Consider the following 23,504-nt stretch of genomic DNA (forward strand, 5'->3'; position numbering starts at 1 on the left):
ATTGGGTTTTAACCCATTCTGAACGGGAACCCGTTTTGGTGTTAGCATCATGTTATGCTTTAGCTATTGAAAAATAGCAGATCTACAAGCTCATAGCGCGCCACCGAGTGGCGCGCTATGAGCTTGTAGGTCTGCTATTTTTTGAAAAATCGAAGAACGACTGACATTTTTAGAATCTGATCTCAGGTCAGAAAGGGGTTAATCAGACCAGTGTGTGTCCAGTGGAAACCTCGTATGAATCTGATCTCAGGTCAGAATGGGATAATGACCATGCGACGCAACGTGAGCGTGTAGATCGGCTATTTTCAAATTGGCCGAAATGTGTAAATTAGTGCTGAAGCGGAAACTAGTAACTTTTCGAATGTATGTAGTGGAGTAAAATTGCAATATTTGCCTCTGAGATGTAGTGGAGTAGAAGTAAAAGTACTGGAAATTGGAAATACTCAAGTAAAGTACAAATAACTCAAATTTGTACTTGATACGTGATCAATGCTCTTTGGCCACTCCGAATAGCCAAATGGCATTGATCACGCCTCCAGGTCTTTAGTTTACTCAAGTTATAGGGAATAAGACCTGGTACTTAAGACACGCAAAATACAGCCCACAGTGTGCCTCCCCCCCCCCCCCCCAGTAGGCTACCTTCACATTCAGTAGATCCTGTGATTTATCTGTGGCCAGATGTAATTTCCTGGGGTTTATTAGGACTATAGTAACAAAACAGCTAAAATCCCTAAAACGAAAGAAAGCAGCAAATGAGAAAGAAAAAAAAATAACACTCATCTTTTACTTTCTCTAATAACATCCTAAAACATGGTGTATTTGGTAGGGTGTATGAGGGTGGATGGGCCTGGTGGTCAGTATGTACCTGCAGAGCGTTGGCGTATTTGGTCGGGTGTATGGGGGGATGGGCCTGGTCCGTCTTGTGGCCCTGCCGCGGGTTGGGTCCACCGGGCTGGTCCAGGACCCGCTGGGCGAACGTTCCCCAGGCTTGGCTCTGGGTCTGCTGCTCCACTAAGGGACCCAACGCCAGGTCCTTGGGGAACATGTTGGTCTCTGTGCGGGGGTAGCTGATGAACCTGATGGGAGGTAAAAAAAAAAAGGGTATTTTTATATTATTTTTCAGAAAATGTAGTGGTTCTTGAAGCAAATCTTTCAGAGTGAGATGGATGTCGATAGTCCGTTTTGTTTAAATTGGACTCACGGTGTAGGAATTATGAATTTGCACAAATTCTATATTTTGACCTTACATTTTCACAGTGACAGTAGAATGCATGTTTTAACTACTTTTATGACATACTGTATATAGACAAAAATAGAAAAAGAACCACCGCTTATCCGCTGAAAAAACTTAAGAGAGTTTCTGGAGCCACAAAGGGAACATGAGAAAAAATAAAGGGAAGCTCCACACACTCAGATCTGTTGCACAATCAATTTATTTGGCAAGCTTTCGGTCTAAAGAAGGTCAGTAGACCGAAAGCTTGCCAAATAAATTGATTGTGCACAGATCTGAGTGTGTGGAGCTTCCCTTTATTTTTTCTCATGACATACTGTAATACAAATGACTATCACTTACCCTTGTGTGTACAGCTTTTCAGCTATCTTCATGGTCTCTTTGGCGGTCATTCTTAGCTTCCGTGATGCCAGTTTCTCCAATTCCTGTCCGAGAGAGAGAGGAGGGGCGGTTCAGGACTGGGTTCAGGGCAGGGCAGTGGACTGGGTTCAGGGCAGGGCAGTGGACTGGGTTCAGGGCAGGGCAGTGGACTGGGTTCAGGGCAGGGCAGGGCAGTGGACTGGGTTCAGGGCAGGGCAGTGGACTGGGTTCAGGGCAGTGGACTGGGTTCAGGGCAGGGCAGTGGACTGGGTTCAGGGCAGGGCAGTGGACTGGGTTCAGGGCAGGGCAGTGGACTGGGTTCAGGGCAGTGGACTGGGTTCAGGGCAGGGCAGTGGACTGGGTTCAGGGCAGGGCAGTGGACTGGGTTCAGGGCAGGGCAGTGGACTGGGTTCAGGGCAGTGGACTGGGTTCAGGGCAGGGCAGTGGACTGGGTTCAGGGCAGGGCAGTGGACTGGGTTCAGGGCAGGGCAGTGGACTGGGTTCAGGGCAGGGCAGTGGACTGGGTTCAGGGCAGGGCAGTGGACTGGGTTCAGGGCAGGGCAGTGGACTGGGTTCAGGGCAGGGCAGTGGACTGGGTTCAGGGCAGGGCAGTGGACTGGGTTCAGGGCAGTGGACTGGGTTCAGGGCAGGGCAGTGGACTGGGTTCAGGGCAGGGCAGTGGACTGGGTTCAGGGCAGGGCAGTGGACTGGGTTCAGGGCAGGGCAGTGGACTGGGTTCAGGGCAGTGGACTGGGTTCAGGGCAGGGCAGTGGACTGGGTTCAGGGCAGGGCAGTGGACTGGGTTCAGGGCAGGGCAGTGGACTGGGTTCAGGGCAGCAGGAACGCCACAAACCAAGGGTTCGAGTCTCTACGTTGACTTCTAACATCCTACTGTTTTTTCTTCAGCGTGTGTCACACTCTATGAGAGTGTCTGTCTGTGTGTGTGTGTGTGTGTGTGTGTGTGTGTGTGTGTGTGTGTGTGTGTGTGTGTGTGTGTGTGTGTGTGTGTGTGTGTGTGTGTGTGTGTGTGTGCGTGTGCGTGTGCGTGTGTGTGTCCTGGTATTCTAATACCTAATCTCGCAAACTACTGGACAGATCAGCACCAAATGTTGTATGCACGATGCCAGTGGGCTATAGACGTACCTCCACTACTTATTTTTCCATGTTAAGTCTTTTTCAATCAATCAATCAATGTGTGTGTGTGTGTGTGTGTGTGTGTGTGTGTGTGTGTGTGTGTGTGTGTGTGTGTGTGTACTGTATGTGTCCTGGTATTCTATATGTATTAAAAGTAAATAAAGCTTATCATTAGCTCAAACAGAATTGGATAGGCCTACACGAAGAGTGTATATCTGTTCTCATCATCAACCCATTCTGGGCGGGAACCCATTTTGGTGTTAGCATCATGTCATGCTTTAGCTATTGAAAAAATAGCAGACCTACAAGCTCATAGCGCGCCACCGAGTGGCGCGCTAAGAGCTTGTAGGTCTGCTATTTTTGAAAAAAATCGAAGAACGACTGACATTTTTAGAATCTGATCTCAGGTCAGAATGGGTTAATCAGACCAGTGTGTGTGTCTAGTGGAAACCTCGTATGAATCTGATCTCAGGTCAGAATGGATTATGTGTGTGTGTCCATACAGTATATCCTCACCACAGTGTCCAACGGCACCGGCCTCCACTTGCTCTTGGGCTTACTGGTTACTGAGGTGACCGTTGCTATGGGATTCTGAGAAGAAGAAGAACTCTTCTGTAAATCCTTTAATCTACTGTACATACACAATACATTTTTAGCCATTTTTAGACAAACAAATGCTTCCCACACTCAGAATAATGACAGGGGGGCGGGGGGGGGGGGGTTAATTACATACTGTAGGTAGGAAGACACAAGATACAGTTATACCTGAGAGCTCAACAGAATATCATTTTAACCCATTCTGGGCGGGAACCCCCTTTTGGTGTTTTAAAAAGCATTATGTTATACTTTAGCTGTTGAAAAATAGCTCATAGCGCAGCACCGAGTGCCGTGTTACGAGCTTGTAGGTCTGCTATTTTTCAAAAATTGTGAAAAAGTGGCACAAATCTTTGAATATATATATATATATATTCTTTCAGAGCGAATGTTTTTAACTCAAATCTTTGCTTCTGGGGCGGTCCCTGGCTGGAATTACATATTTTCAGATGGGCCAATTAAAAAATGTCACGTTTTTGGGGTCCTTGACATGAAATAGTTTGAGAACGACTGACATAGAAACATTTTGTAAAATCGAACTCAGGTCTAAATGGGTTAAAAACAACATCTTATTATGGTATACAGCAGTAGATTCTTTAGCTCGAGAACCAAAAGAGAAATTGAATGTCACCCCCACCAGGACCCAAACTAGTGACAATAGCTAATCTACTATCTGTTTAGTTTAGTTTATTATTATTTTATTTTCTTCATACAAAACATTCTTAGTTCATCAGTTGTTGTTTTTTCTTATTCTGGAAAAAAAATGGTATAGACTGAAGCCTAGGCTTATTACGTCTACCCTTTTGTCCATTAAATTATAAAATAATAAAAATTAAAATATATATGTACATCCCTTTTACAGGTCCTCAAACTACATTTCTACTGAACAGTGCCAACATTCAAGTTTTTTTTCTTTTCTTCTGAAAAACAAGCTTAACAATATTATGCTAATAATAGTCACAGTAGTAACATTTTCACACAAAACCAAAAGAAACAAATACCACTTGAATCTAAGTGCACGTGTTTTTTGTTTGTTTATTTGTTAGAATATTTGGTTTCCTATGTACCGTACTGTAGACAAAAATATATAGTACATACTGTACACTACACGCACCTCCATGCATATCTGGTAGAGAACCAGGCATGCTGTGTGGTGGAAAAGACGGTTTCTTTTCCAGCTGAAATCGACAGTATCCTCCTCCATTGTATGGATAACTGATGGAGAGAGAGAGAGAGAGAGAGAGAGAGAGAGAGAGAGAGAGAGAAAACTGATCACAAAGTAATAAATCATATTTTGGGAGCGAAAAGACATGCGCCACATGTCTACAGCCAGAATTATTTTTTTATTTCTTTTGTGGAGTTTGCATGTTCTCCCCGTGTCCCCTAGGGTAGGTACCCTCACATGTTCTCCCCGTGTCCCCTAGGGTAGGTACCCTCACACGTTCTCCCCGTGTCCCCTAGGGTAGGTACCCTCACATGTTCTCCCCGTGTCCCCTAGGGTAGGTACCCTCACACGTTCTCCCCGTGTCCCCTAGGGTAGGTACCCTCACATGTTCTCCCCGTGTCCCCTAGGGTAGGTACCCTCACATGTTCTCCCCGTGTCCCCTAGGGTAGGTACCCTCACATGTTCTCCCCTAGGGTAGGTACCCTCACATGTTCTCCCCGTGTCCCCTAGGGTAGGTACCCTCACATGTTCTCCCCGTGTCCCCTAGGGTAGGTACCCTCACATGTTCTCCCCGTGTCCCCTAGGGTAGGTACCCTCACATGTTCTCCCCTAGGGTAGGTACCCTCACATGTTCTCCCCGTGTCCCCTAGGGTAGGTACCCTCACATGTTCTCCCCGTGTCCCCTAGGGTAGGTACCCTCACATGTTCTCCCCTAGGGTAGGTACCCTCACATGTTCTCCCCGTGTCCCCTAGGGTAGGTACCCTCACATGTTCTCCCCGTGTCCCCTAGGGTAGGTACCCAGGATCACATTAGATGATTGACACAGGGGTGAAAAATGGGTTACAAAATTGTGGGATAAGAAATATATATATTTTTTAAAGAATTCATATTTCATATTTTGTGTATGGGTAACTATGCAGGTGTGTGTGTGTACTGTATAATATGGATGTTTTTTTGTTTTTTTTTACCTTTGATCTTGTAGAAGGTCTCCGGTATGAAGGCCTGGATGGCTTTGAAGCGTTCCACAACAAAGCCCAGAGTGGGGAACTGACAGCTGCCATACGAGATCAGCTGATTGGCCAGAGACTCTGGAAAGATCTTCTGGAGCCGCATCGTCAGGAAGCGAGTGAAGGACGCACCTGGAGACGGAAGACAGAGGACAGAGAGTTAGGTCACATTGAAGGACGCACCTGGAGACGGAAGACAGAGGACAGAGAGTTAGGTCACATTGAAGGACGCACCTGGAGACGGAAGACAGAGGACAGAGGACAGAGGACAGAGGACAGAGGACAGAGAGGTAGGTCACATTCCCACCTAATACTTCGGTAGACTCGCGTATGTTTACAAGTTTATCGAGATGAAAGTCCCTACTCCCCACTAGTCCCCACACAGTGACAGCACTCCATGTTTACGGCACGCACCGACAGACGGACAGACAGAATATTCTGTAGGTTATAATACACTTCAGTGTTTTTATGTGTTTTCTTAAGCAATTGATTAATGTACTCGTCCTCATTTCGATCAGGGCTTCAGTCTCCTCATTCGACCACGTGTAGTATCCACGGTAACGGGACATCTTTGCGCTGCGTAAAATATGCCTTCTCCGTCTCCAAACTGTGTTCAGCTCCTCACCCGCCACTTTGTTTGCTTCATTTCCTTTATTTACTGCGTGCGGATTGCATTCACACCTGCACCGAATCGTAATCAAGTGCGATTGGAAGCGAAGCGAAACCCCCGTTTTTGCTCGGAGTGGAATGCGGTTCTTTGATACGCATTAGGATTCGAATGAGCCTTCACACCTGCCAAACGGAAGTGCGCAGCAGGATTCGTTTTAATCGCAGCAAAGCTCTCTGGTGTGAATGTGACCTTAGAACCAACTACCGGTGCCATGTGCAATTTTAAGATACAGCTGGCTTTCTAGACCCGAGGCTGATTCTGCAAATGCCTTCTTAATTCAGTAGTTCTCACAAAAATATAGCAGATGTACAAGCTCACAAAGTGATGCTCTTACAAGTATGAGATGAGCTTACCATAGGCATGGCATCCCCATATCACCCCCATATCTTCAAAGTCTGATCAGACCCTAACTCACCTCTTCAGACGCCATCGTAGCCGTAGCACTTGCCCCAGCCTCGACGACCTTACAGGCGTATGCCTGCCAAGGCTCAATTTACGTCATTTAGACGTGTAGATTGATTATGTAGACATAGCTTTACTGCACAGTTTTCTTCTACTGTTAGACAGATGCTACATTCTTAGCCATGGTTCATGACTATGGGATGCAGAAATTCTAATCGCTGGAGCAGCAACTAACTAACACCCGTGGAACAAATTGTGAGTACTTTATATTTGAATTCCGAATGTTTATATATACGTAAAAGTTGTAAATGTAGCGAGTGCCAAAAACAGGGTGCAGTTAAGTCATGACTGTCATGATAATCATCATGGCAGTCATGTTTCAGGGCTGCTACATTCTTAGCTTCCTTATGATTCTTTGTATGCATTGATTAGATGTATTACCATGTGTTGTTCTCGCTTACTGCTCTGGATTAAGAGCGTCTGCTAAATGCCCTAAATTGTAAATTGCTATTTTTTTAATAGCCAACGTAAAAAATCTGAAATGACACGGATAACTTTCCCCGTCTTAATGGATTAACCCATTCTGACCTGAGATCAGATTCATACAAGGTTTCCACTGGACACACACTGGTCTGATTAACCCATTCTGACCTGAGATCAGATTCATACGAGGTTTCCACTGGACACACCACTGGTCTGATTAACCCATTCTGACCTGAGATCAGATTTTAAAAATGTCAGTCGTTCTTTGATTTTTCAAAAAAATAGCAGACCTACAAGCTCGTAGCGCGCCACTCGGTGGCGCGCTATGAGCTTGTAGATCTGCTATTTTTCAATAGCTAAAGCATAACATGATGCTAACACCAATATGGGTTCCCGTTCAGAATGGGTTAATGAATGACCCACAAAACTGAGAAAACAGCCACCACACAATAAATGTTCCTTTTATTTATTTACCTCAGTGAGCTTAATGACCACTAAAATGATGGCTGTTCTGAGAGTGTTGACCACTTTCATTTAATAGCCAATGCAAAAAAAATCTAAAATGACACGCATGCTTTCCCAGTGGGTCAATTAAAATCATATTAAGTAGGGCAGGGGCGTTTTCATCGATCGCACTATTATTGGCACTGGTCTGGAGTTGTACCAAAACTTGCCTTTAACACACCAAAAAGGTGTGTAATGTAAATTTCCAGGCCCGAGGCCTGTACATCCTTATGTACAATATATAGGTCAGTGGGCATCGCTGACGTAATCTAAAGCAACCAGCTTCAGATTACATCAGCCAGTTTTTAGTCTGGCATGTGCTGGACACAATTGACCGTGCGACATTGTGCTTTAGAGGCTGCAGTCTATCAATAATTGAGTGATTATTATATATCTATAATTATTTACTTTAATCAAAAAAGAATTGAGAAGCGTGGTTTTCTTTTTTCCATTTATCATCATATCAACAAATCTACGCAAAAAGATGACAACAGATTTGAACTCAGTGGGGACTGGGGAGTAACAACAAGAAAAAACATGGGAATGAAACGTCACAAAAAAAAATAGCAGATCTACAAGCTCATAGCGCGCCACCGAGTGGCGCGCTATGAGCTTGTAGGTCTGCTATTTTTGAAAAATCGAAGAACGACTGACATTTTTAGAATCTGATCTCAGGTCAGAATGGGTTAATCAGACCAGTGTGTGTCCAGTGGAAACCTCGTATGAATCTGATCTCAGGTCAGAATGGGTTAAGAACCAACTGTCGGGGTACATTTCTACCACTGTTGGCCTGACAAATGAACATCACATTCAGGGAATTTTCCGAAGGGGAAAATCTTGGCCCGAAACCGAATACCGAATATAGGAAACAGTTATAACGAACCGAATAACCGAATGATTAATATTATATATCTTTTTTTCCTACCATTGCTGTCAGTCATGGCCGTACCTTAAATTAAAGCCACCTGATTTATGGCAAAAATAAATGGTTATGGCAAAACCTAACGTAAATAATAATCACTATCATGGGTCCATAAAACATCTATTCAGCTCTTTTGAATGTATTAATTGCATGTACACTATTCGGTGATATATATTTCTGCCTATTCGGGCCAAAACCGAATGCATCTTTTGCGGCTTACGCCTTTTATTGGTTTTTTTGAAGGGACAGACAGTAGGCTGACAGGAAACGGGAGAGAGAGATGGGGGGGGAAGACATGCAGTAAAGGCCGTGTCAGGCTCGGGAGTCGAACCCGCGGCACACTGCGACTGGATTACCAGTCGGGTGCCCAGACGGTTACGCCACCGCCTGGGCCACCGAATGCATTTTTTGCCATTTTCTGCCGAATATCTTCTGCGGCCGAATATTGTGTGAATCACTAGTGATCACATTACTGTACCTATCCTGAGATCCAGCTCCTGGCGAACATCAACGGCATCGTTGACGTTGGCGTCTGGCGCTATTAGCGTCTCACAGGCTCGTCGGATGGAGTTCGGCGTAATCTCAGAGAACTTCGCCCGGAACACTTGGATATTGGCCTTTACTGAAACACACACACACACACACACACACACAATTTACAATTTAGGCATTTAGCAGACGCTCTTAATCCAGAGCGACTTACTTACGACTTACAAAAAAGCATGGGAATACATCACATAAAACATTTATCATGAAACATGCGTAAGCTAAGAAAGTAACAGTGGAATATCTATATAATGAAACTATACATGTAAACTATACATCTATACTACTATGCTATACATCTGTACTATGACTACATACAATGCAATTATAGTGCTGTCTACATAAGTAACATGCTATAAGTCTGTATCAAATGCTATCTAAGTCTACAGAAATGCTATCTAAGGGGGTCGGGTAAGTGCTATGGGCCATGATGGAGTCTGAAAAGGTGGGTTTTCAGACTACGGCGGAAGATTGGGAGTGATGCTGCAGTTCTGACTGCAATGGGAAGTGCATTCCACAGTGCATTCCACACAGTCATATACTCATTATCATGAGTCAAAATTGTACATTGTTGAAAAATGCAGTTGCCTTGACTGTACTGTACAAGTTCAGGTCATAGACACGGACAGTGCTTCTTTGAATAATTGATGTCAGTAACCTCTCTGCCAACGCCACAGTAATATCATACCTGCTTTGCAGACGTCTATGATCTCAAAGCCAATGTTCTCTCCCTCTCGGTCACAGTCGGTCCAGATGACTAAAGCCTGGCACTGCCTCACCTCCTTCTCCAGGGTCCGCTGCAGAGGGAGAACAGAGGAGCGAATGAGAGCGCAAAATGAAACCCATTTGGTTTCATATTACGCACTCAAGAGCAGTAGAAGAAGGGGTAGAAGGGTGCAAGGTTAATAGGTCACGATTGGGGAAAAAATAAGTTAAAGACACATATGAAAAGAGCTCGACATCTGTCAAGATTTAAATAATGTATCCATCCATATTTCATGTTGGTTGTCTTGATTTGGCAGATATGGCCCCCTGCTGCTTGCAGCATGTAAAGGCAATGAATATTATTAATATTATTATTATTATATTATTCATCACCGTTATGGTCTTGTTGTTCAAAAGAAACATCTATTAATCAATAAGCAATTACAGTTGACGATTATATGAGAAGTAATAACCACATGGTCATTTTAAGCCACTACTTAGTAGTGATGTAAATAGGTTTTCAATGTAATGAGTCCCGGGGATGCAGGGATGGTCTTCTAGAATCTAGATGAGTCCCAGGGACATTTTATGAGTCCCCACTTCAACGACGTTAGGAGTCATATTTTGCCATTTTTACAAATTGCAGCATTTAACTCCTATTTCATTTTATATGGTTATAATGTGGTTATATTCATGTAGAAAACAGAAGAAGAAAGGATTATTATAACTAAAGCTAGCAAAAAATAATCTAGAATAAAAAAACAGTACAGTAGTATAGTAGTGCATCCCGTGGATGCAGACAGAGGTCGTTGTTATTATATTAGTTCCCTTAACTATAAACTGCATTTTCGGATGCAAAATGCACCCCGTTTTAACACTAAACCTTGGACATTTTTTTAAAGGGTACCTACTAGAAATCTCATGAAACAAATAATTAGCAAATGGAAAGTCAATGCCAAAGTTGGAAAAAGTAAGCGCTTACTAAATGACGTTCTATAGGATTACTGAAAGGATAGCACTTAAATAAACATACCTTGATTTTTACACCGTTCTCAGGACAATATTTTTCCACCTCAGCATCAAACAACATCACGGGATTGCAACTGTACCTGTAGACATATTGCAAAGTAGATACACAAATGAAGAAAGAAAAGCAGGTGTGCTTCCTCTGGAAACTGCACTTCACCACTTTTCAACCTATCTTCATATAATAGGTCCTCACTAATAATCATGCTAAAATGGCAGTTTGTTTTCTACTCAGTCTGTGTCTCGTAGGAGGGCTGTTGGCAGTTTAGAAACCGTCTTTTAGTGACATCATTATTAGGCAGATTTTTTTTTAAAACAAGATTTTCTTTACAAAGATGTTTAGATTTTCATTATCGTGAGAACGATGGCTTCCATTTTCGCATTGCAACTTTTCAGGACTAGAAAGCCTGCAGTTTCTATTAGCTTGGATTCCCCATCGATGATGTCACTGGAACCAAATAAGGGTCTATTTGGTTCCTAATTATCATTTAGCTGGGGACCCCCTGGAACTCTCTCAAGGACCCCTGGGGGTCTATTGCGGCTTAGTTACCATTTCTGGAATTGTGATTTGAATTCCAAGCCCAGCAGATGTCCAGACACTGACGTCATTGTCACCGTCACATTCTGTAAGGTAAAGAATAATTAAAATAATAACTTGTTTACACAAGAAATAGCCTATAATTTAATATTACAACTATTAAATTACTTATCTTAACTTACCTGACCAAACAGGTTGTATTCATATTCATAGATCTTATTATACACCGACAGTCCTTCTCTCTGGGAATGGAAAACATCAGTCAATACTGTGGCAAATCCTAGGGTAGGATTATATCACCAACGTCTATTTGGGTAGTTATTACACTGTTAGGGAGATGAGCTGTAACAAAAACAAATTACAACCAACATAATAAAGGCCAAAGCTTCCACCCAGCAAGTCAAGTGCTGGTCTTAGATTAGCCCCTGGTCCAGTGCTTACAGCGAGTCTCTCTCACTGATGCCCTGCTCACTATAGCAGCTTTTCCCACTGCGGTCGAGGGTTTACAATTCCCCGAAAATAAACAAAACTACGTAACGACGTACGAAACAAAGCCCTGCTAGTAGACCTTACGGTAAAAGTCTATTCTCGAAGCTGGGAAGCGTCTCAGGTCCCCAGCTTCTCTCTAAAATGCACAATTTTAGTCATTAAATAAAATTAATCCAACGAGATCAGCGCAGGCAAATCCCGGAAATGCCGTAGTTGAAGAAATGACTCTCTGCCCGGTACATTGTTGTATTAAAATGGCACAAAGTGCATTTTAGAGAGAAGCTGGATGGGAGTCCGGCAGGGCGTCAGTGAGAGGGGCTAGTATTAGATAATATACACACCTTAACCACCTTTTCCAAGGGGAAATAATTTTGTTTGGGTCAATAATACAGACAAGACCATAGGTAAATACACCACATTAACACAGTAAAAACAATAACTTTAAAAAAAAATATTATTCTAATGTTATGCGACTCTGGCACAAGGGGAAATACTTTTGTTTGGGTCAATACAGATGAAACAATAGTTAAATACACCACATTAAAACGGTACAAACAAAAAGAACAAAAAAAGCTATAATTCTAATGTTATATGACTCTGACACTAAACACTGTGTTAGTAGTAGTAGTAAGTTAGTAGTAACTTATGACAGTATAAGCACTGAACCAGGGCTACACTATAATATGAGTGAATGGCAAAACAGAATTGTCACGAGTACGAATCTATATATGATCAGATCATCATCCATCGGTGTGTTAATTAATAGGGTGGTAATTATCCAATCGTGCCCATGTGAGAACAGTTCAAAGTAAACCAGACCAGTCCTTTATTGAATTACTCCTCTCTTACCCGCCTCGCCGTCCCGCCGGACATGATCTCAGCAATCCCCTTGGCAGCATCGTTCTTCTCGGCCACACACAGCACCCTCTTTATCTGCGTCCTGCGGATCATGTCGTCGGCAGCTGTCTCCGCCGGTGGGACTGTCCCAGAGACAGAGTAACAACACCTGCTGCTGGTCCTCTGGAGTCCGGATCTGAACAGAGCCCTCCCGAGGTGCTGTACCAGCATGCCTCGATCCGCCTGCCTCTCACATGCGGCTCTAGTCCCCGGCAGACAGACAGACCCGGTGTCAACAACAGCACAACACGTCAGACACTCACTGTCACTTCCCAAGTCACTTTCACTGGGAAAGCTACAGCTAAGTTGTTATGCTACTATGGCTAGCATTAGCCCCATAACGATATGAGAAATGTGTAAAACAATATCAACATCGAGGTCCATCTTCTCGATTAGCATCTGGTGTCCATTGTGAATTCCACGAGCGCAAACATGCAGGGAAACATGCCGAATGCAAAAGTTTTTTGAGAGACAGTAGTGAGCATGACTTTGTTTACAAATTCCGCGCCTGATCACTTCACTGCTGCTGGTGCTGTCGTAAAACTGTCGTAAACGTAAAGCGAGCAAAGAATATTAAAACATAAAAATAAAAGAAATGTGAGACTATATTAACACGAGACAAAGATGCATTGCATTGAATTACTACTTGTGTAATAAAATAATAATAATAAATATATGAAACAACTAAATGATGTATTTTGTCAATAATATTGAAATAGACAACTGAATACATAATGCGGTAGTAGCGTGATCACGTGACAAGACATTCTCCAGGATCCGAGGAGCAGCTGGGTAAACATGGCGTCTGACCTGTCTCAGGGAAGGATGTAAAATACATGTAGTGTTTTCTACGTGTCCGTTGGGTTCCTGCGCCACGGTCGTGCCGCTGCATTTCCTCCAGGAACACAGCCACGGGAGACGGGAGCGGTGCATGGACATTCTAGACCTTCTCCGACGATGCCACTGCAAGATTATGGTCGCTTCATTTCGTCTCGCTTCATTAGCCTGCACGACCCCCGCTATTATACCTGGAAGTGATTTATGGAAGTGATTTGGCCGATTTTGTCGCAAGCTGATTTGCTTTTGTGTGTCAGGTAGAGAGAGCTAGCCGCGGACAGATCATGCCTCTGGTTCAGTGTCATTTGGTATATTATGCTGCCTGCAACACGTTATCATTGTTTAATTAACCTGCTGCTGATCTGTGATGTGAGTGTGGTATGGTCACTTTGAGGGACAATCCGGTGGATGCTTCTAGCCTCCACGGTTTGACTGCTCTCTCTCTCTCTGATGGGGTCGCTAGCCTTGTGTGTGTTCTTCTAATGCCTTGTGAAACGACAGCACTATGATCGGCTCACCGGACGTGGTGGCGTTCACTAAAGAGGATGAGTTTGGGGAGACGCATCCTGACCCCTGGGCTCTCCCCGAGGAGTTCTCCGTCCCTCTCCACCCTCTGGCCAACTCCAACCCCTGGGCCAAGACCTCCTATGCCAAGTTCACCAAAGACTTCATCCTCATCTCGGAGTTCTCGGAGCAGGTGGGACCCCAGCCTCTGCTCACCATCCCGGACGACCCCAAGGTCTGTGGCACCTTCGACCTCAACTACTTCTCCCTGCGCATCATGTCCGTGGACTACCAGGCCTCGTTCGTGGGCCACCCGCCGGGGAGCGGTTATCCGCGCCTCAGCTTCGTGGAGGACTCCCGAGTGGTGCTGGGAGACTCCAAGGAAGGGGCCTTTGCCTACGTCCATCACCTGACACTCTACGACCTGGAGGCGAGAGGGTTCGTGCGTCCGTTTTGCATGGCGTACGTCTCGGCGGACGAGCGGAAGATCATGCTCCAATTCCAGGAGCTTTCCTTCCGCTTCTCCCAGGCGTCGGAGTGCCTGAAGACCGGCAACAGGCGAGCGTTCGCCAAGGAGCTGCAGAGGAAGCTTCGGGACCTCGAGTAAGGACGAAAATCTACTGAAACCCTAACACAGTTTACTACTAATAGCCCCTTTTGGGACCCTTTTCTGTATTTGGTAACCGAGGGTGCCGAAAGGGGTTAAGTTTACTAACTACTTTCTAACTAATGCGTATTTCTGTCCCCACAGTAGTATATGATATTTTCTCTGTTTAATAGAAAGCAGGTAGACGTCACAGCACAGGGTGCACAGATGAGAATGCAATACAAAATGTGAAATGGCACATCTCTTAATAATGACACAGTATCTTCAAACTGTTGCCCTAATGCGCAGCACAAGTAGGTTCTCACATACGTTATTGACATGTATAAGAAATTTGGTAACTTCAAACTTGATTGGGGTTCAATAATGGAGAGGGACAGGAAACAAAGAGAGAGAGAGAGAGAGAGAGAGAGAGAGAGAGAGAGTAGGGGAATGACAAATGGCATGCCAAACTTTATGAATAATGGTCGCATGGCCTGTTTCTCAAGTTTTGATCTGTGTTTTGTTTTGTTTCTCGTGTCCCGTCAGGTATACGCGCTCCGTGCTTCAGAAGGAGGAGGGACGTCACAGAGAGGCACGGCCACAGAGCATCTACTCGGCCCACGCTGTGGAGAAAGCCAACGAGATCGCCAACGTGGAAAAAAGCATCTACGAACACCGGGACCTGCTGCGACAGATCAGCTCCTACCCGCAACGCCCACGGCGGGACCCCAGCGCCGTGACCTGCCGGAAATGCTTGACCGAGTGTCTGAGCGAGTGCCAAGAGCTGCCCGACAAGTACGCCAACCCACTTAATGCCAACCCCTCGAAGCCTAATTGCACTGGAACGGAAGAGGCCGGGGAGACGGGAGAGGGCCAGACACCCCAGAATGGAACCAAGGAGGACGAGGAGGAGGGTGTCGTTAAACGCAGGCCGTCCTACACCCCCCAGCTGATCAAAGCCAAGTCGGCCAAGTGTTTTGACAAGCGGCTGAAGACGCTGACGGAGCTGTGTGACAAGACGTTCCAAGAGGCCACCGTTGAGCTGCTGAAGGAGACGGAGCGGAGCTTCCGCGGCGACCTGTGCTATTTGCACACGCGTCGCCTGGACCGCACGCTCTGCAGGAAGCTGCGGGTCACCAACTTCCTCTTCGAGGAAGACCTCGGCGATGAAGAGGACGACGAAGAAGACGGGGGGACATTGAGACCGTTCTGTGCTGTGAACCACGCCGTAGACAATGTGACTAAACTCACACACCTCCCACCTCCCATAGTGCTGTGTCCTGAGCAGCCTCGAGAGCTGGATTCCCTTGAACCGCTCGATCACTTGTTGGACCTGGTCTCGGAGACCAGTCGCACCCGAGATGGTGAGCTATGCCCCGGGGAGAGCTGCCTGGAGTCCTCTCCCTCCGATCAGACGCTGGAAACCCAGGAGAGCTCGGAGGAGACCAAAGGCAGCTTCGGCAGTGACAGGAGCGGGGAGGGGCTGGGAGACGGTATGAATCCACCTGACCCGGAGGCTGACCTGACGACGCCTGAGCCTAACCGTCCCACCTCCTCCTCTGACTGTGAACACTACAGTGACCCGGAGAGGGAGAGCACCAGCGAAGAGCTGGACATAACGGCGTGCGAAGACGACGTCGACAACGGGGGCGACCAGACTCCCGTCTCTCTGCGGGAGGACGGTGCGTCAGAGATGGAGGAGGCGACCGAGGACAAGTGTGATGGACAGATGATGGAGAGTGGCTGTGAGGATGTGACCGAGGATGGACAGATGATGGAGAGTGGCCGTGAGGATGTGACCGAGGATGGACAGATGGAGAGTGGCTGTGAGGATGTGACCGAGGATGGACAGATGGAGAGTGGCTGTGAGGATGTGACCGAGGACGTCTGTGAGATGGAGCCTGAAGCGTTGGTGCAGATGGACACGGCATGCTGTATGTCTCAGGAGGGCTTCCTGTTTGAGGCCCCGGGCCAAGACGCAGCGCCCGGTCTGGGGCACACTTCAAACCCACCGCCGCCCCCTCGCTCCCTGGCCGTGGTCAACCAGGAGCCCCAAGCCCTCCTGCCGCTCCGGGGGGACTACGCTTTCGGCTCTCCCCGCTCGGGGAGCCCTATGATCGGGCTGGAGTTGCCCGTGGGGTCCTCCCGGTGCTCGGCGGCGGAGGACGGCTCGGACGGTGCCATGAGCGCCTCCACCGGGTCCGATCGGGCCGCCTCGCCCCTGGGCTACGGAGAGATACTGACCCTGCGCCAGAGGAAGAAGGCGGGCCAGGGCGCACTGAGGTTCGTGCGGCAATATCCGTTCGCCTTGCAGGCTCTGTGGTGTCTGCTGAGCGGCAGGACCCTGGTGGTGCTCGGGGCGGACGAGGGGAGGGTCCGCAGGCTGGTCGCCGCCCTGGCCCTCTTTGTGCCGGCGCCGGGCCGGTGTGGAGAGAGGGTCCAGCCCTGGCTGTCCTGTCCGTTCACCCTCACGGATCTGCAGAGATGGAAACTCATAGGGCTGCAACGGTAGTATTAACCTATTTATTCATTCTTCACTGCATTAATTCACATCGTTTTCCTGTTTATGATACATACTCTGTTGTCGGGGAGAAACCACTTTCAGGAAATAAATATATATAAATATATACATTTTTCAGGAATTGAAGAAAACCTTGTTTGTTTGTCAAATATGTTTTTTTTGATCGGATTATAAATTGTTAAACATTATGATATGAAATTAAAATAAATTATGAAACAAAATGAAAAAAAAAACAAGACAAAAAAGGGAAAGAAATCATACTATACTGCATACTATAGAATAAGATGATAGAAAGCTCATGGAAAATAAAATGGCGTATAGAAAACCTTATTTTGAAAACAAAGCAATACTGCCTCATCAAAGTTGGTGGTGTGACTTTTCTTTTGAAAGATTTTTTTATTTTTTGCCTTTTTTTTTTTTATCGATTAACAGTAGTTTGACAGGAAAGGGGGAGAGAGATGGAGGGGATACGCAGCGACGGTCGTCGGGATCGGGACTCGAACCCACGACGACACGCTGTCAGGCTGGATTACTGGCCTAGGTGCCTGGACCGCTCGGCCTGTGTGTTGTGACTTTATATTATATTGTCAATGAATTCCATGACAGGGGGAGAGGTGGTGGGTGGTGGTGGTTGGCTGTTTTAGCAGACCCAAGCGCTTTTTACTACTTGTTTTCATTGGTTCGATATTTTCGAAGCAACACACAAGAAGTAAAGGGTGTTCAATAATACCACTGATTCATGCAAAAATAAATACAACATAAAATCTAAAACCTCAAAAAATGGAGTTAGGTGGTTTTCTCCCCAGCAACGACATTCTGTATAATATCAGGTGCAGGTGCTGTAGAGCAAGAGCAGAGAGCTATACAAACAACTCCCCCTAATCCCTCCAAGATTTATCAGAAATATTTGTAAGATTTTGGTCGTTTTCCATCAGCACGCCTCCTATCATTCGTTCATACCCCACAAGGGGGGGGGGGGGGGGGGGGGTGCACCCCACAATTTGAATGTCGGAGAAGGCAGAAATGATCTTTTCAACCACATGGTTTGGTTTGTTGAACATGACATGACATTGCAAGGAGGACATCCTATAAAGTACTGGCAGTATAGCTAAACCGGAACCATATCCTGTTTTCTGCCCTGTTGGTGAACAGCTGTCTTCTTGTTATCTGACTCAGTCCTGACTCCTGAATATAGTTAGTTACCTGAGGGTGACTCAGCCATAATGTCAGACTTCTATTCAGCCCCCACCTTTTATAATTAATAATAATAATAAATCTTTATTTGTATAGCACCTTTCATGACATGAAATGCAGCTCAAAGTGCTTTACAGAGCAATGGAGAAAAAAAGGAAAGAAAAGAAAAGCAAGGCATAAACATTAAAAAAACAAGCAGTAATGCAATACAGTGAGGACATGAATAACAAAAGAATAAAAGATCAATTAAAAGCAAGGGTGTAGAAGTGGGTCTTGAGCTGTGCTTTAAAAATGTCTACAGAGGCTGCCTGTCAACCACCTGTTTCTCTATTTCTATTATAAAAGAATTGATGGCAAGTCCAACTGCTCTGAGCAAATTTCCATTAATTCAACACTGCTAACAGTGCTAAAAGCTGATTCTCTCTCCGTTTAATAAAATAATAATGGCATCTTTTAGATAAAACCGCTTCTTGACCCTGCAGATATACGATACTTTGTATAATGAATACTGTACTCTAAAGTTAATCAATGTATATTTGTAGTCAGACAGTTAAATGACACTGTACATCTCTTAATACAAAGGTGTATACAGATATATACATATCTAGTGCAACAGTGGATAATCTTAAACTTGTACTACATCGGCAAGGCGGACCGCAGCTCTCAGACTCTTGTTAACCCATTTTGGAGCATTATGTTATGCTTTAGCTATTGAAAAATAGCAGATCTACAAGCTCATAGCGCGCCACCGAGTGGCGCGCTACGAGCTTGTAGGTCTGCTATTTTTGAAAAATCGAAAGAACGACTGACATAGAAACATAGCTTTTTCAGAAAACTGTCAGGATGTAGAAGACATTTATAGAATCGTTCCCAGGTCAAAATGGGTTAAACATCCCTATGTATGTTCCCATAACAATTCTGTTATAACAGGTTATGTAAAGCAAATATATGACAAATCTCTCCCATCATCCTCGACCTCTCTCTCCCCCCTGCAGAGTGGCGTCTCCCGTGGGCTCCAGCATGCTCTTCTCCCTCTCGCGCTACAGCCGCTACATCTCCATCCTGGACGCCGACCAGAAGACGCTGCGCTGCCCGCCGTACCGCGGCACGCTGCTCGCCAACATCGCCGACCACCGCACCTACGTCCGCCGCGGCTCCACCTACTTCCTGCACGTCCAGAGCACGCTCAGCGGCCTGGCGGCGCGGGCCTTCCTGTTCACCTTCACGCACCACCTCCACCTGCCCGTCAGCTGCCACGAGGAAGGGCCGGAGGGCGTGGAGGCACGGCGCCAGAGCTTCCTGCAGGAGCAGCTGGGCCTGGGGGACGAGGACGGTCAGATACTCCTCTACCTCGGCCAGCTCGTCGCGCGGCACTACCTGGAACAGCCCGCCCCCGCCGCTGCCGCCCCTCCTGGGTCGGTCGCCGCCGCCGCCTCGGCGGCGCCTCCTTGTTTTAGTTTTAAATACACCACCAGCGTTTTATACAAGATCTGATTAATTCTTTCTGCCCCCATTCCGACAGATGGACTTTGGGTGGATTGCGTTGTTGTAGTGTTGTTGGGACGGGACCAGAACTCCCTGAGGTGTTTTGGCTGGGCAATCATCAACCTTTTATCCACTTGACTTGTAGCGGGCTCTCACACAAGGTGATCTTATACTGCTGAGTTTCAGCACTGGTTTATATTTTTAGCTGTGGAGACTTCATTCTGCCTTTCTCTGTGTTCATTGCTTAGTCTCCTTCCTTCCTGCTCTCCTCTACTTGGACCATATTCACACAAGTGTCCATTTAGCTTTTTACTTTAACAGCTGTGGGGAATATGGTCATTGGTCAATAGGGAAACAGGTCAAGTCGACAGAGTAGGAGAAGTGAATGTATTGGGTCAGAGTACTCTGTTTACTTCTGTTTATTTAGTTCAAAGCATGCTCGCCTCGGACACACGGACGGCCTTGAGCTAATCTGTTCTGGTGTCCTTACTGTAGTGTCATTCATTTCACCTCTGTGGAAATACCGCTAATGTAATGTTCCTGATATTGCTGACTCATCCTTCCTTTTTAGTATATTTTCTCTGTGCCCGGCATTTCCATCCATCTGAACTCAAGCCAACATAGCTGCCATTGTATTTAAGGGTGAGTCACCTGACAGTAACTAGCTTGTGGATTGGTCAAATCATATAGCCTTAATTAAATGTCCACCAATCATCATTATCTAATTTATCAACTGTGATATCATCTCAATGTTTTTCAGGTTTGCTGTACTTGGCCCCTCCATGCTAACATAATCTGGCTGCTACGAACAGGTTTGAGAGTGTAGAGAGGGCTGTCTAAAGCTCCATTATATTAGGTCAGAGCTGTTCTTAAAAGAGTCTTTTGACTTTTGCCTTTTTAAAAGTTTTTAGTTTTCTTTCTTTCCTACACACAGTACAGCCATTGTGAATGAAACCCTAGATTGTCACAGTTCCCAAAGCGTAAACTTTGTTTTAAGAAGAGACTTGGTCGTGCATTTCAATCCAATAGATTTCGACCTCTGTTAGGGAGAGCATAGATTATATACATTCTCAGAGGCTGCTTCAGGTTGTGATGACGACGACGATGATGATGTTGATGCATGAAGTGTGTGTGTGTGTGTGTATTGTTGTGTGTGGATTAGTCCCAGTCAACTCCCTGTTTTATTGCATGTCCAGAAAAACCCCATCGGCCATGATGTGTACCGCAGTGACCAGTGGCTGCCAAAAGCTAATATGAACTCCTGGCAAGCATTGCCATGAATACTGACTCAGTCAGACCAAAAAAAGCTACTAATCTTAAATGTATTGAATTTCACAGTGTTGTCTTAACCACTTTCACAACCCGGCCTAGTGCCTATTGTTGGCGTCATGCCCCATTATAGGTCGACGATTTTCAAAACTTTTCAAATGATTTTTCGAATAGGGCTTATTATAGAATAGTGGTTAATTGGAGTTGTGTGAGAGTGTTGTAGCGTCAGCATGGGACTGTATTGTACTTGTCGTACCAGCGGGTGAATCACCATACATAATGTAACTGATATTCCTTGTTTTTTGCTGTATCCTGAGAATGAACCTGACGCCTTTGAGTCTGAACAGTTTGTGGAGAGACGGTTCGCTGAGATGTGACTCTTATGTTGTAATAGGTGTTGTTGTTTGTTGTCTTGAGACAAATCAATGAACTGACATAGATCTAACTAACCGTGCCATTGTAGCGAATCCAGAGATTAACACGACACGACATGACTGATGCCGTCCATGATTTTACGCAGAAAAACAGTTTTGGTCACCTTTTTGATGGTTTGCACCATGTGAACAAAATGACTTTGTTTCCTATGCTATACAATAGAATTGTGATCACACCAATGCTGCTGTGTCCCCTTTTTGGTAGGAATATGGAAAGAATTACAGTAGTAGTAGTAGTAGTAGCACAGTATATTCTGGAGTGTTGATTTAACTCTCGCAGAGTTAAATTACACTTCAGATTTGACTGTATACTAGTTTTTCCCAATACGCTGGCGGGTATTGGAAAGCAAAGTTGATCAAAGCTGGTGGTGAAACAGGGAAAGTCCCTGCCAACTGAACAACGGTGAACTTAATCTTTAACGTTATGCCGCAAAAGCCACTTTTGATCGATCTACAAGCTCACAATTAGCTTTTATCTTTGCGATTTCTGGAGTATAAATGAGTCTTTATGGTGGTGCAATTTAATGGCACTATCAAATTGGAGCCAAAGGCCTACTTAAAAAAACTACATTGTCCAAATAGCTGAGACGTACAGACAAAGAGATTAAGGTGATTCTCCTCTTCCTATTTAGAACAAGGCAGATCCTGGTTTGATATACTGTATACAATTGACATATCTATATATATATAATTGCACACTATGTTGTTTTTAAGCGTTCCAGGCACTATTTTATTCCGTATTCCATTCCATTAGAAACTTAAATTTTACGTGTCTCAAGCCTATTTTTTTTGTTTTTAATGTTATTTTGCCATATTGGATCAGATTTTGGGTTTTACTGTTACACAATTCTGGCTTAGTTGTTACATATTGTCATCGGTACAAAAAGGTGAATGTAATTACAACTAGGTAAAGTGCCCCTTGGGGCACAGGTCTCCCACCAGGGCAGGTCAGGTTGTGGCCTCCTGGTGGCACTATAATAGGCCAATGTGAAAAGGGTGCCATTTCTTCTTACGCCTTTGGATGGCAATTGGATGATTTGAGGCATTTTGTTCCAAAAATGCGTTTTACAAAAATCCACCTGTTTGTGGCGCTATAACAGGCCAATGTGAAAAGGGTGGGATATTATATTCCTCGGCCTAGTAGTGGGGAAAGTCTGAAAGATTTCACGTAAATTGCACGCTGCGTTCATGATTTGAGGCTTTTTGTTCAAAACGGGCCAATCCTGCAAACTTTGAAAGCCAATTAGGATATATAATATCGGACAGATCCGTCTTGAAACACATGACTATAGAGAGAGTGTGTGTGTGTGACGATTTTGCGGGATTTTTGGACAGAATCTGGAGGAGTAATATCAAAGAATTTGGGGCAGAGGTTCATCGTTGGCATCCAGGGAGTGTGTGTGGGCCGAATGTGGCTTTGACCGGGTTAACGGTGCCGGAGAGTGCAAAACATACTAAGCCATACCGTAGTGTGCTTAACATCGTCTTCACATTCCGTGTCCTTTACTGTATATGTTGCCATGATGTCATGCCTGTGTAGAGTATATATATACTAATTCATGTCTCATCCTGAGGTTGAAACGGTTTGGCCTCGAACGATGGAGGCGATGACATCACTGTGTCTGTCGGTGTTAAACCGTGTTGGTGAATGTCTGGATATTTTTATGTAATATTGATATTATTTTATTCCATTAAATTATTTGAATGCATTGAGATGTTTTGAGTTGATGTCGGATGGACATGTGAGGTTGGCAGAGAATTCACACACACTATATATATATATAGAAATACAAGTAAAAGTCCCGTATTAACTTTTACTTGAATAAAAGTACAAAAGTGATTCAAGTTAAATGCTGGGTTAGATATTTACAGTACCAAATGTAGTGAAATGTCTAATTTCACTATGTTTTGGATTGTAATTAGAGTAAGCTACAATAATAAGCATTTATAAGTGACTTAAAACTGTAAAATAATTATAGTGGAGTAATAAAAAGATATTT

General features: G+C 45.0%; 2 protein-coding genes across 2 annotated transcripts in view; one reads left to right on the top strand and one right to left on the bottom strand.

Annotated features, from left to right (window-relative positions):
• Nucleotides 1–13,165, bottom strand: part of top3a (DNA topoisomerase III alpha) — a 31,821-nt gene extending 18,656 nt beyond the window's left edge. The window contains exons 1-11 of the mRNA XM_080776460.1: nucleotides 12,627–13,165; nucleotides 11,471–11,530; nucleotides 11,301–11,374; nucleotides 10,758–10,833; nucleotides 9,708–9,816; nucleotides 8,952–9,095; nucleotides 5,454–5,624; nucleotides 4,434–4,534; nucleotides 3,242–3,316; nucleotides 1,574–1,656; nucleotides 866–1,076 (exon numbers count right to left, since the gene is read on the bottom strand). Coding sequence (XP_080632586.1) covers nucleotides 866–1,076; nucleotides 1,574–1,656; nucleotides 3,242–3,316; nucleotides 4,434–4,534; nucleotides 5,454–5,624; nucleotides 8,952–9,095; nucleotides 9,708–9,816; nucleotides 10,758–10,833; nucleotides 11,301–11,374; nucleotides 11,471–11,530; nucleotides 12,627–12,845 — 1,323 coding nt within the window. The 5' untranslated portion in view covers nucleotides 12,846–13,165. The remainder of the gene's footprint in view (nucleotides 1–865; nucleotides 1,077–1,573; nucleotides 1,657–3,241; nucleotides 3,317–4,433; nucleotides 4,535–5,453; nucleotides 5,625–8,951; nucleotides 9,096–9,707; nucleotides 9,817–10,757; nucleotides 10,834–11,300; nucleotides 11,375–11,470; nucleotides 11,531–12,626) is intronic.
• A 316-nt stretch (nucleotides 13,166–13,481) lies between these two features.
• On the top strand, nucleotides 13,482–23,213 carry smcr8a (Smith-Magenis syndrome chromosome region, candidate 8a). The gene is made up of 3 exons (XM_080775525.1): nucleotides 13,482–14,618; nucleotides 15,148–17,109; nucleotides 19,312–23,213. Exons 1-3 carry the CDS (start codon nucleotides 14,017–14,019, stop codon nucleotides 19,808–19,810), a joined length of 3,063 nt encoding a protein of 1,020 aa, XP_080631651.1. The 5' UTR covers nucleotides 13,482–14,016; the 3' UTR covers nucleotides 19,811–23,213.
• Nucleotides 23,214–23,504: the final 291 nt, after the last annotated feature.

This window comes from Protomyctophum bolini (assembly GCF_963924005.1).
Source record: "Protomyctophum bolini genome assembly, chromosome: 11".
NCBI classification, from domain to species: Eukaryota; Metazoa; Chordata; class Actinopteri; order Myctophiformes; family Myctophidae; genus Protomyctophum; species Protomyctophum bolini.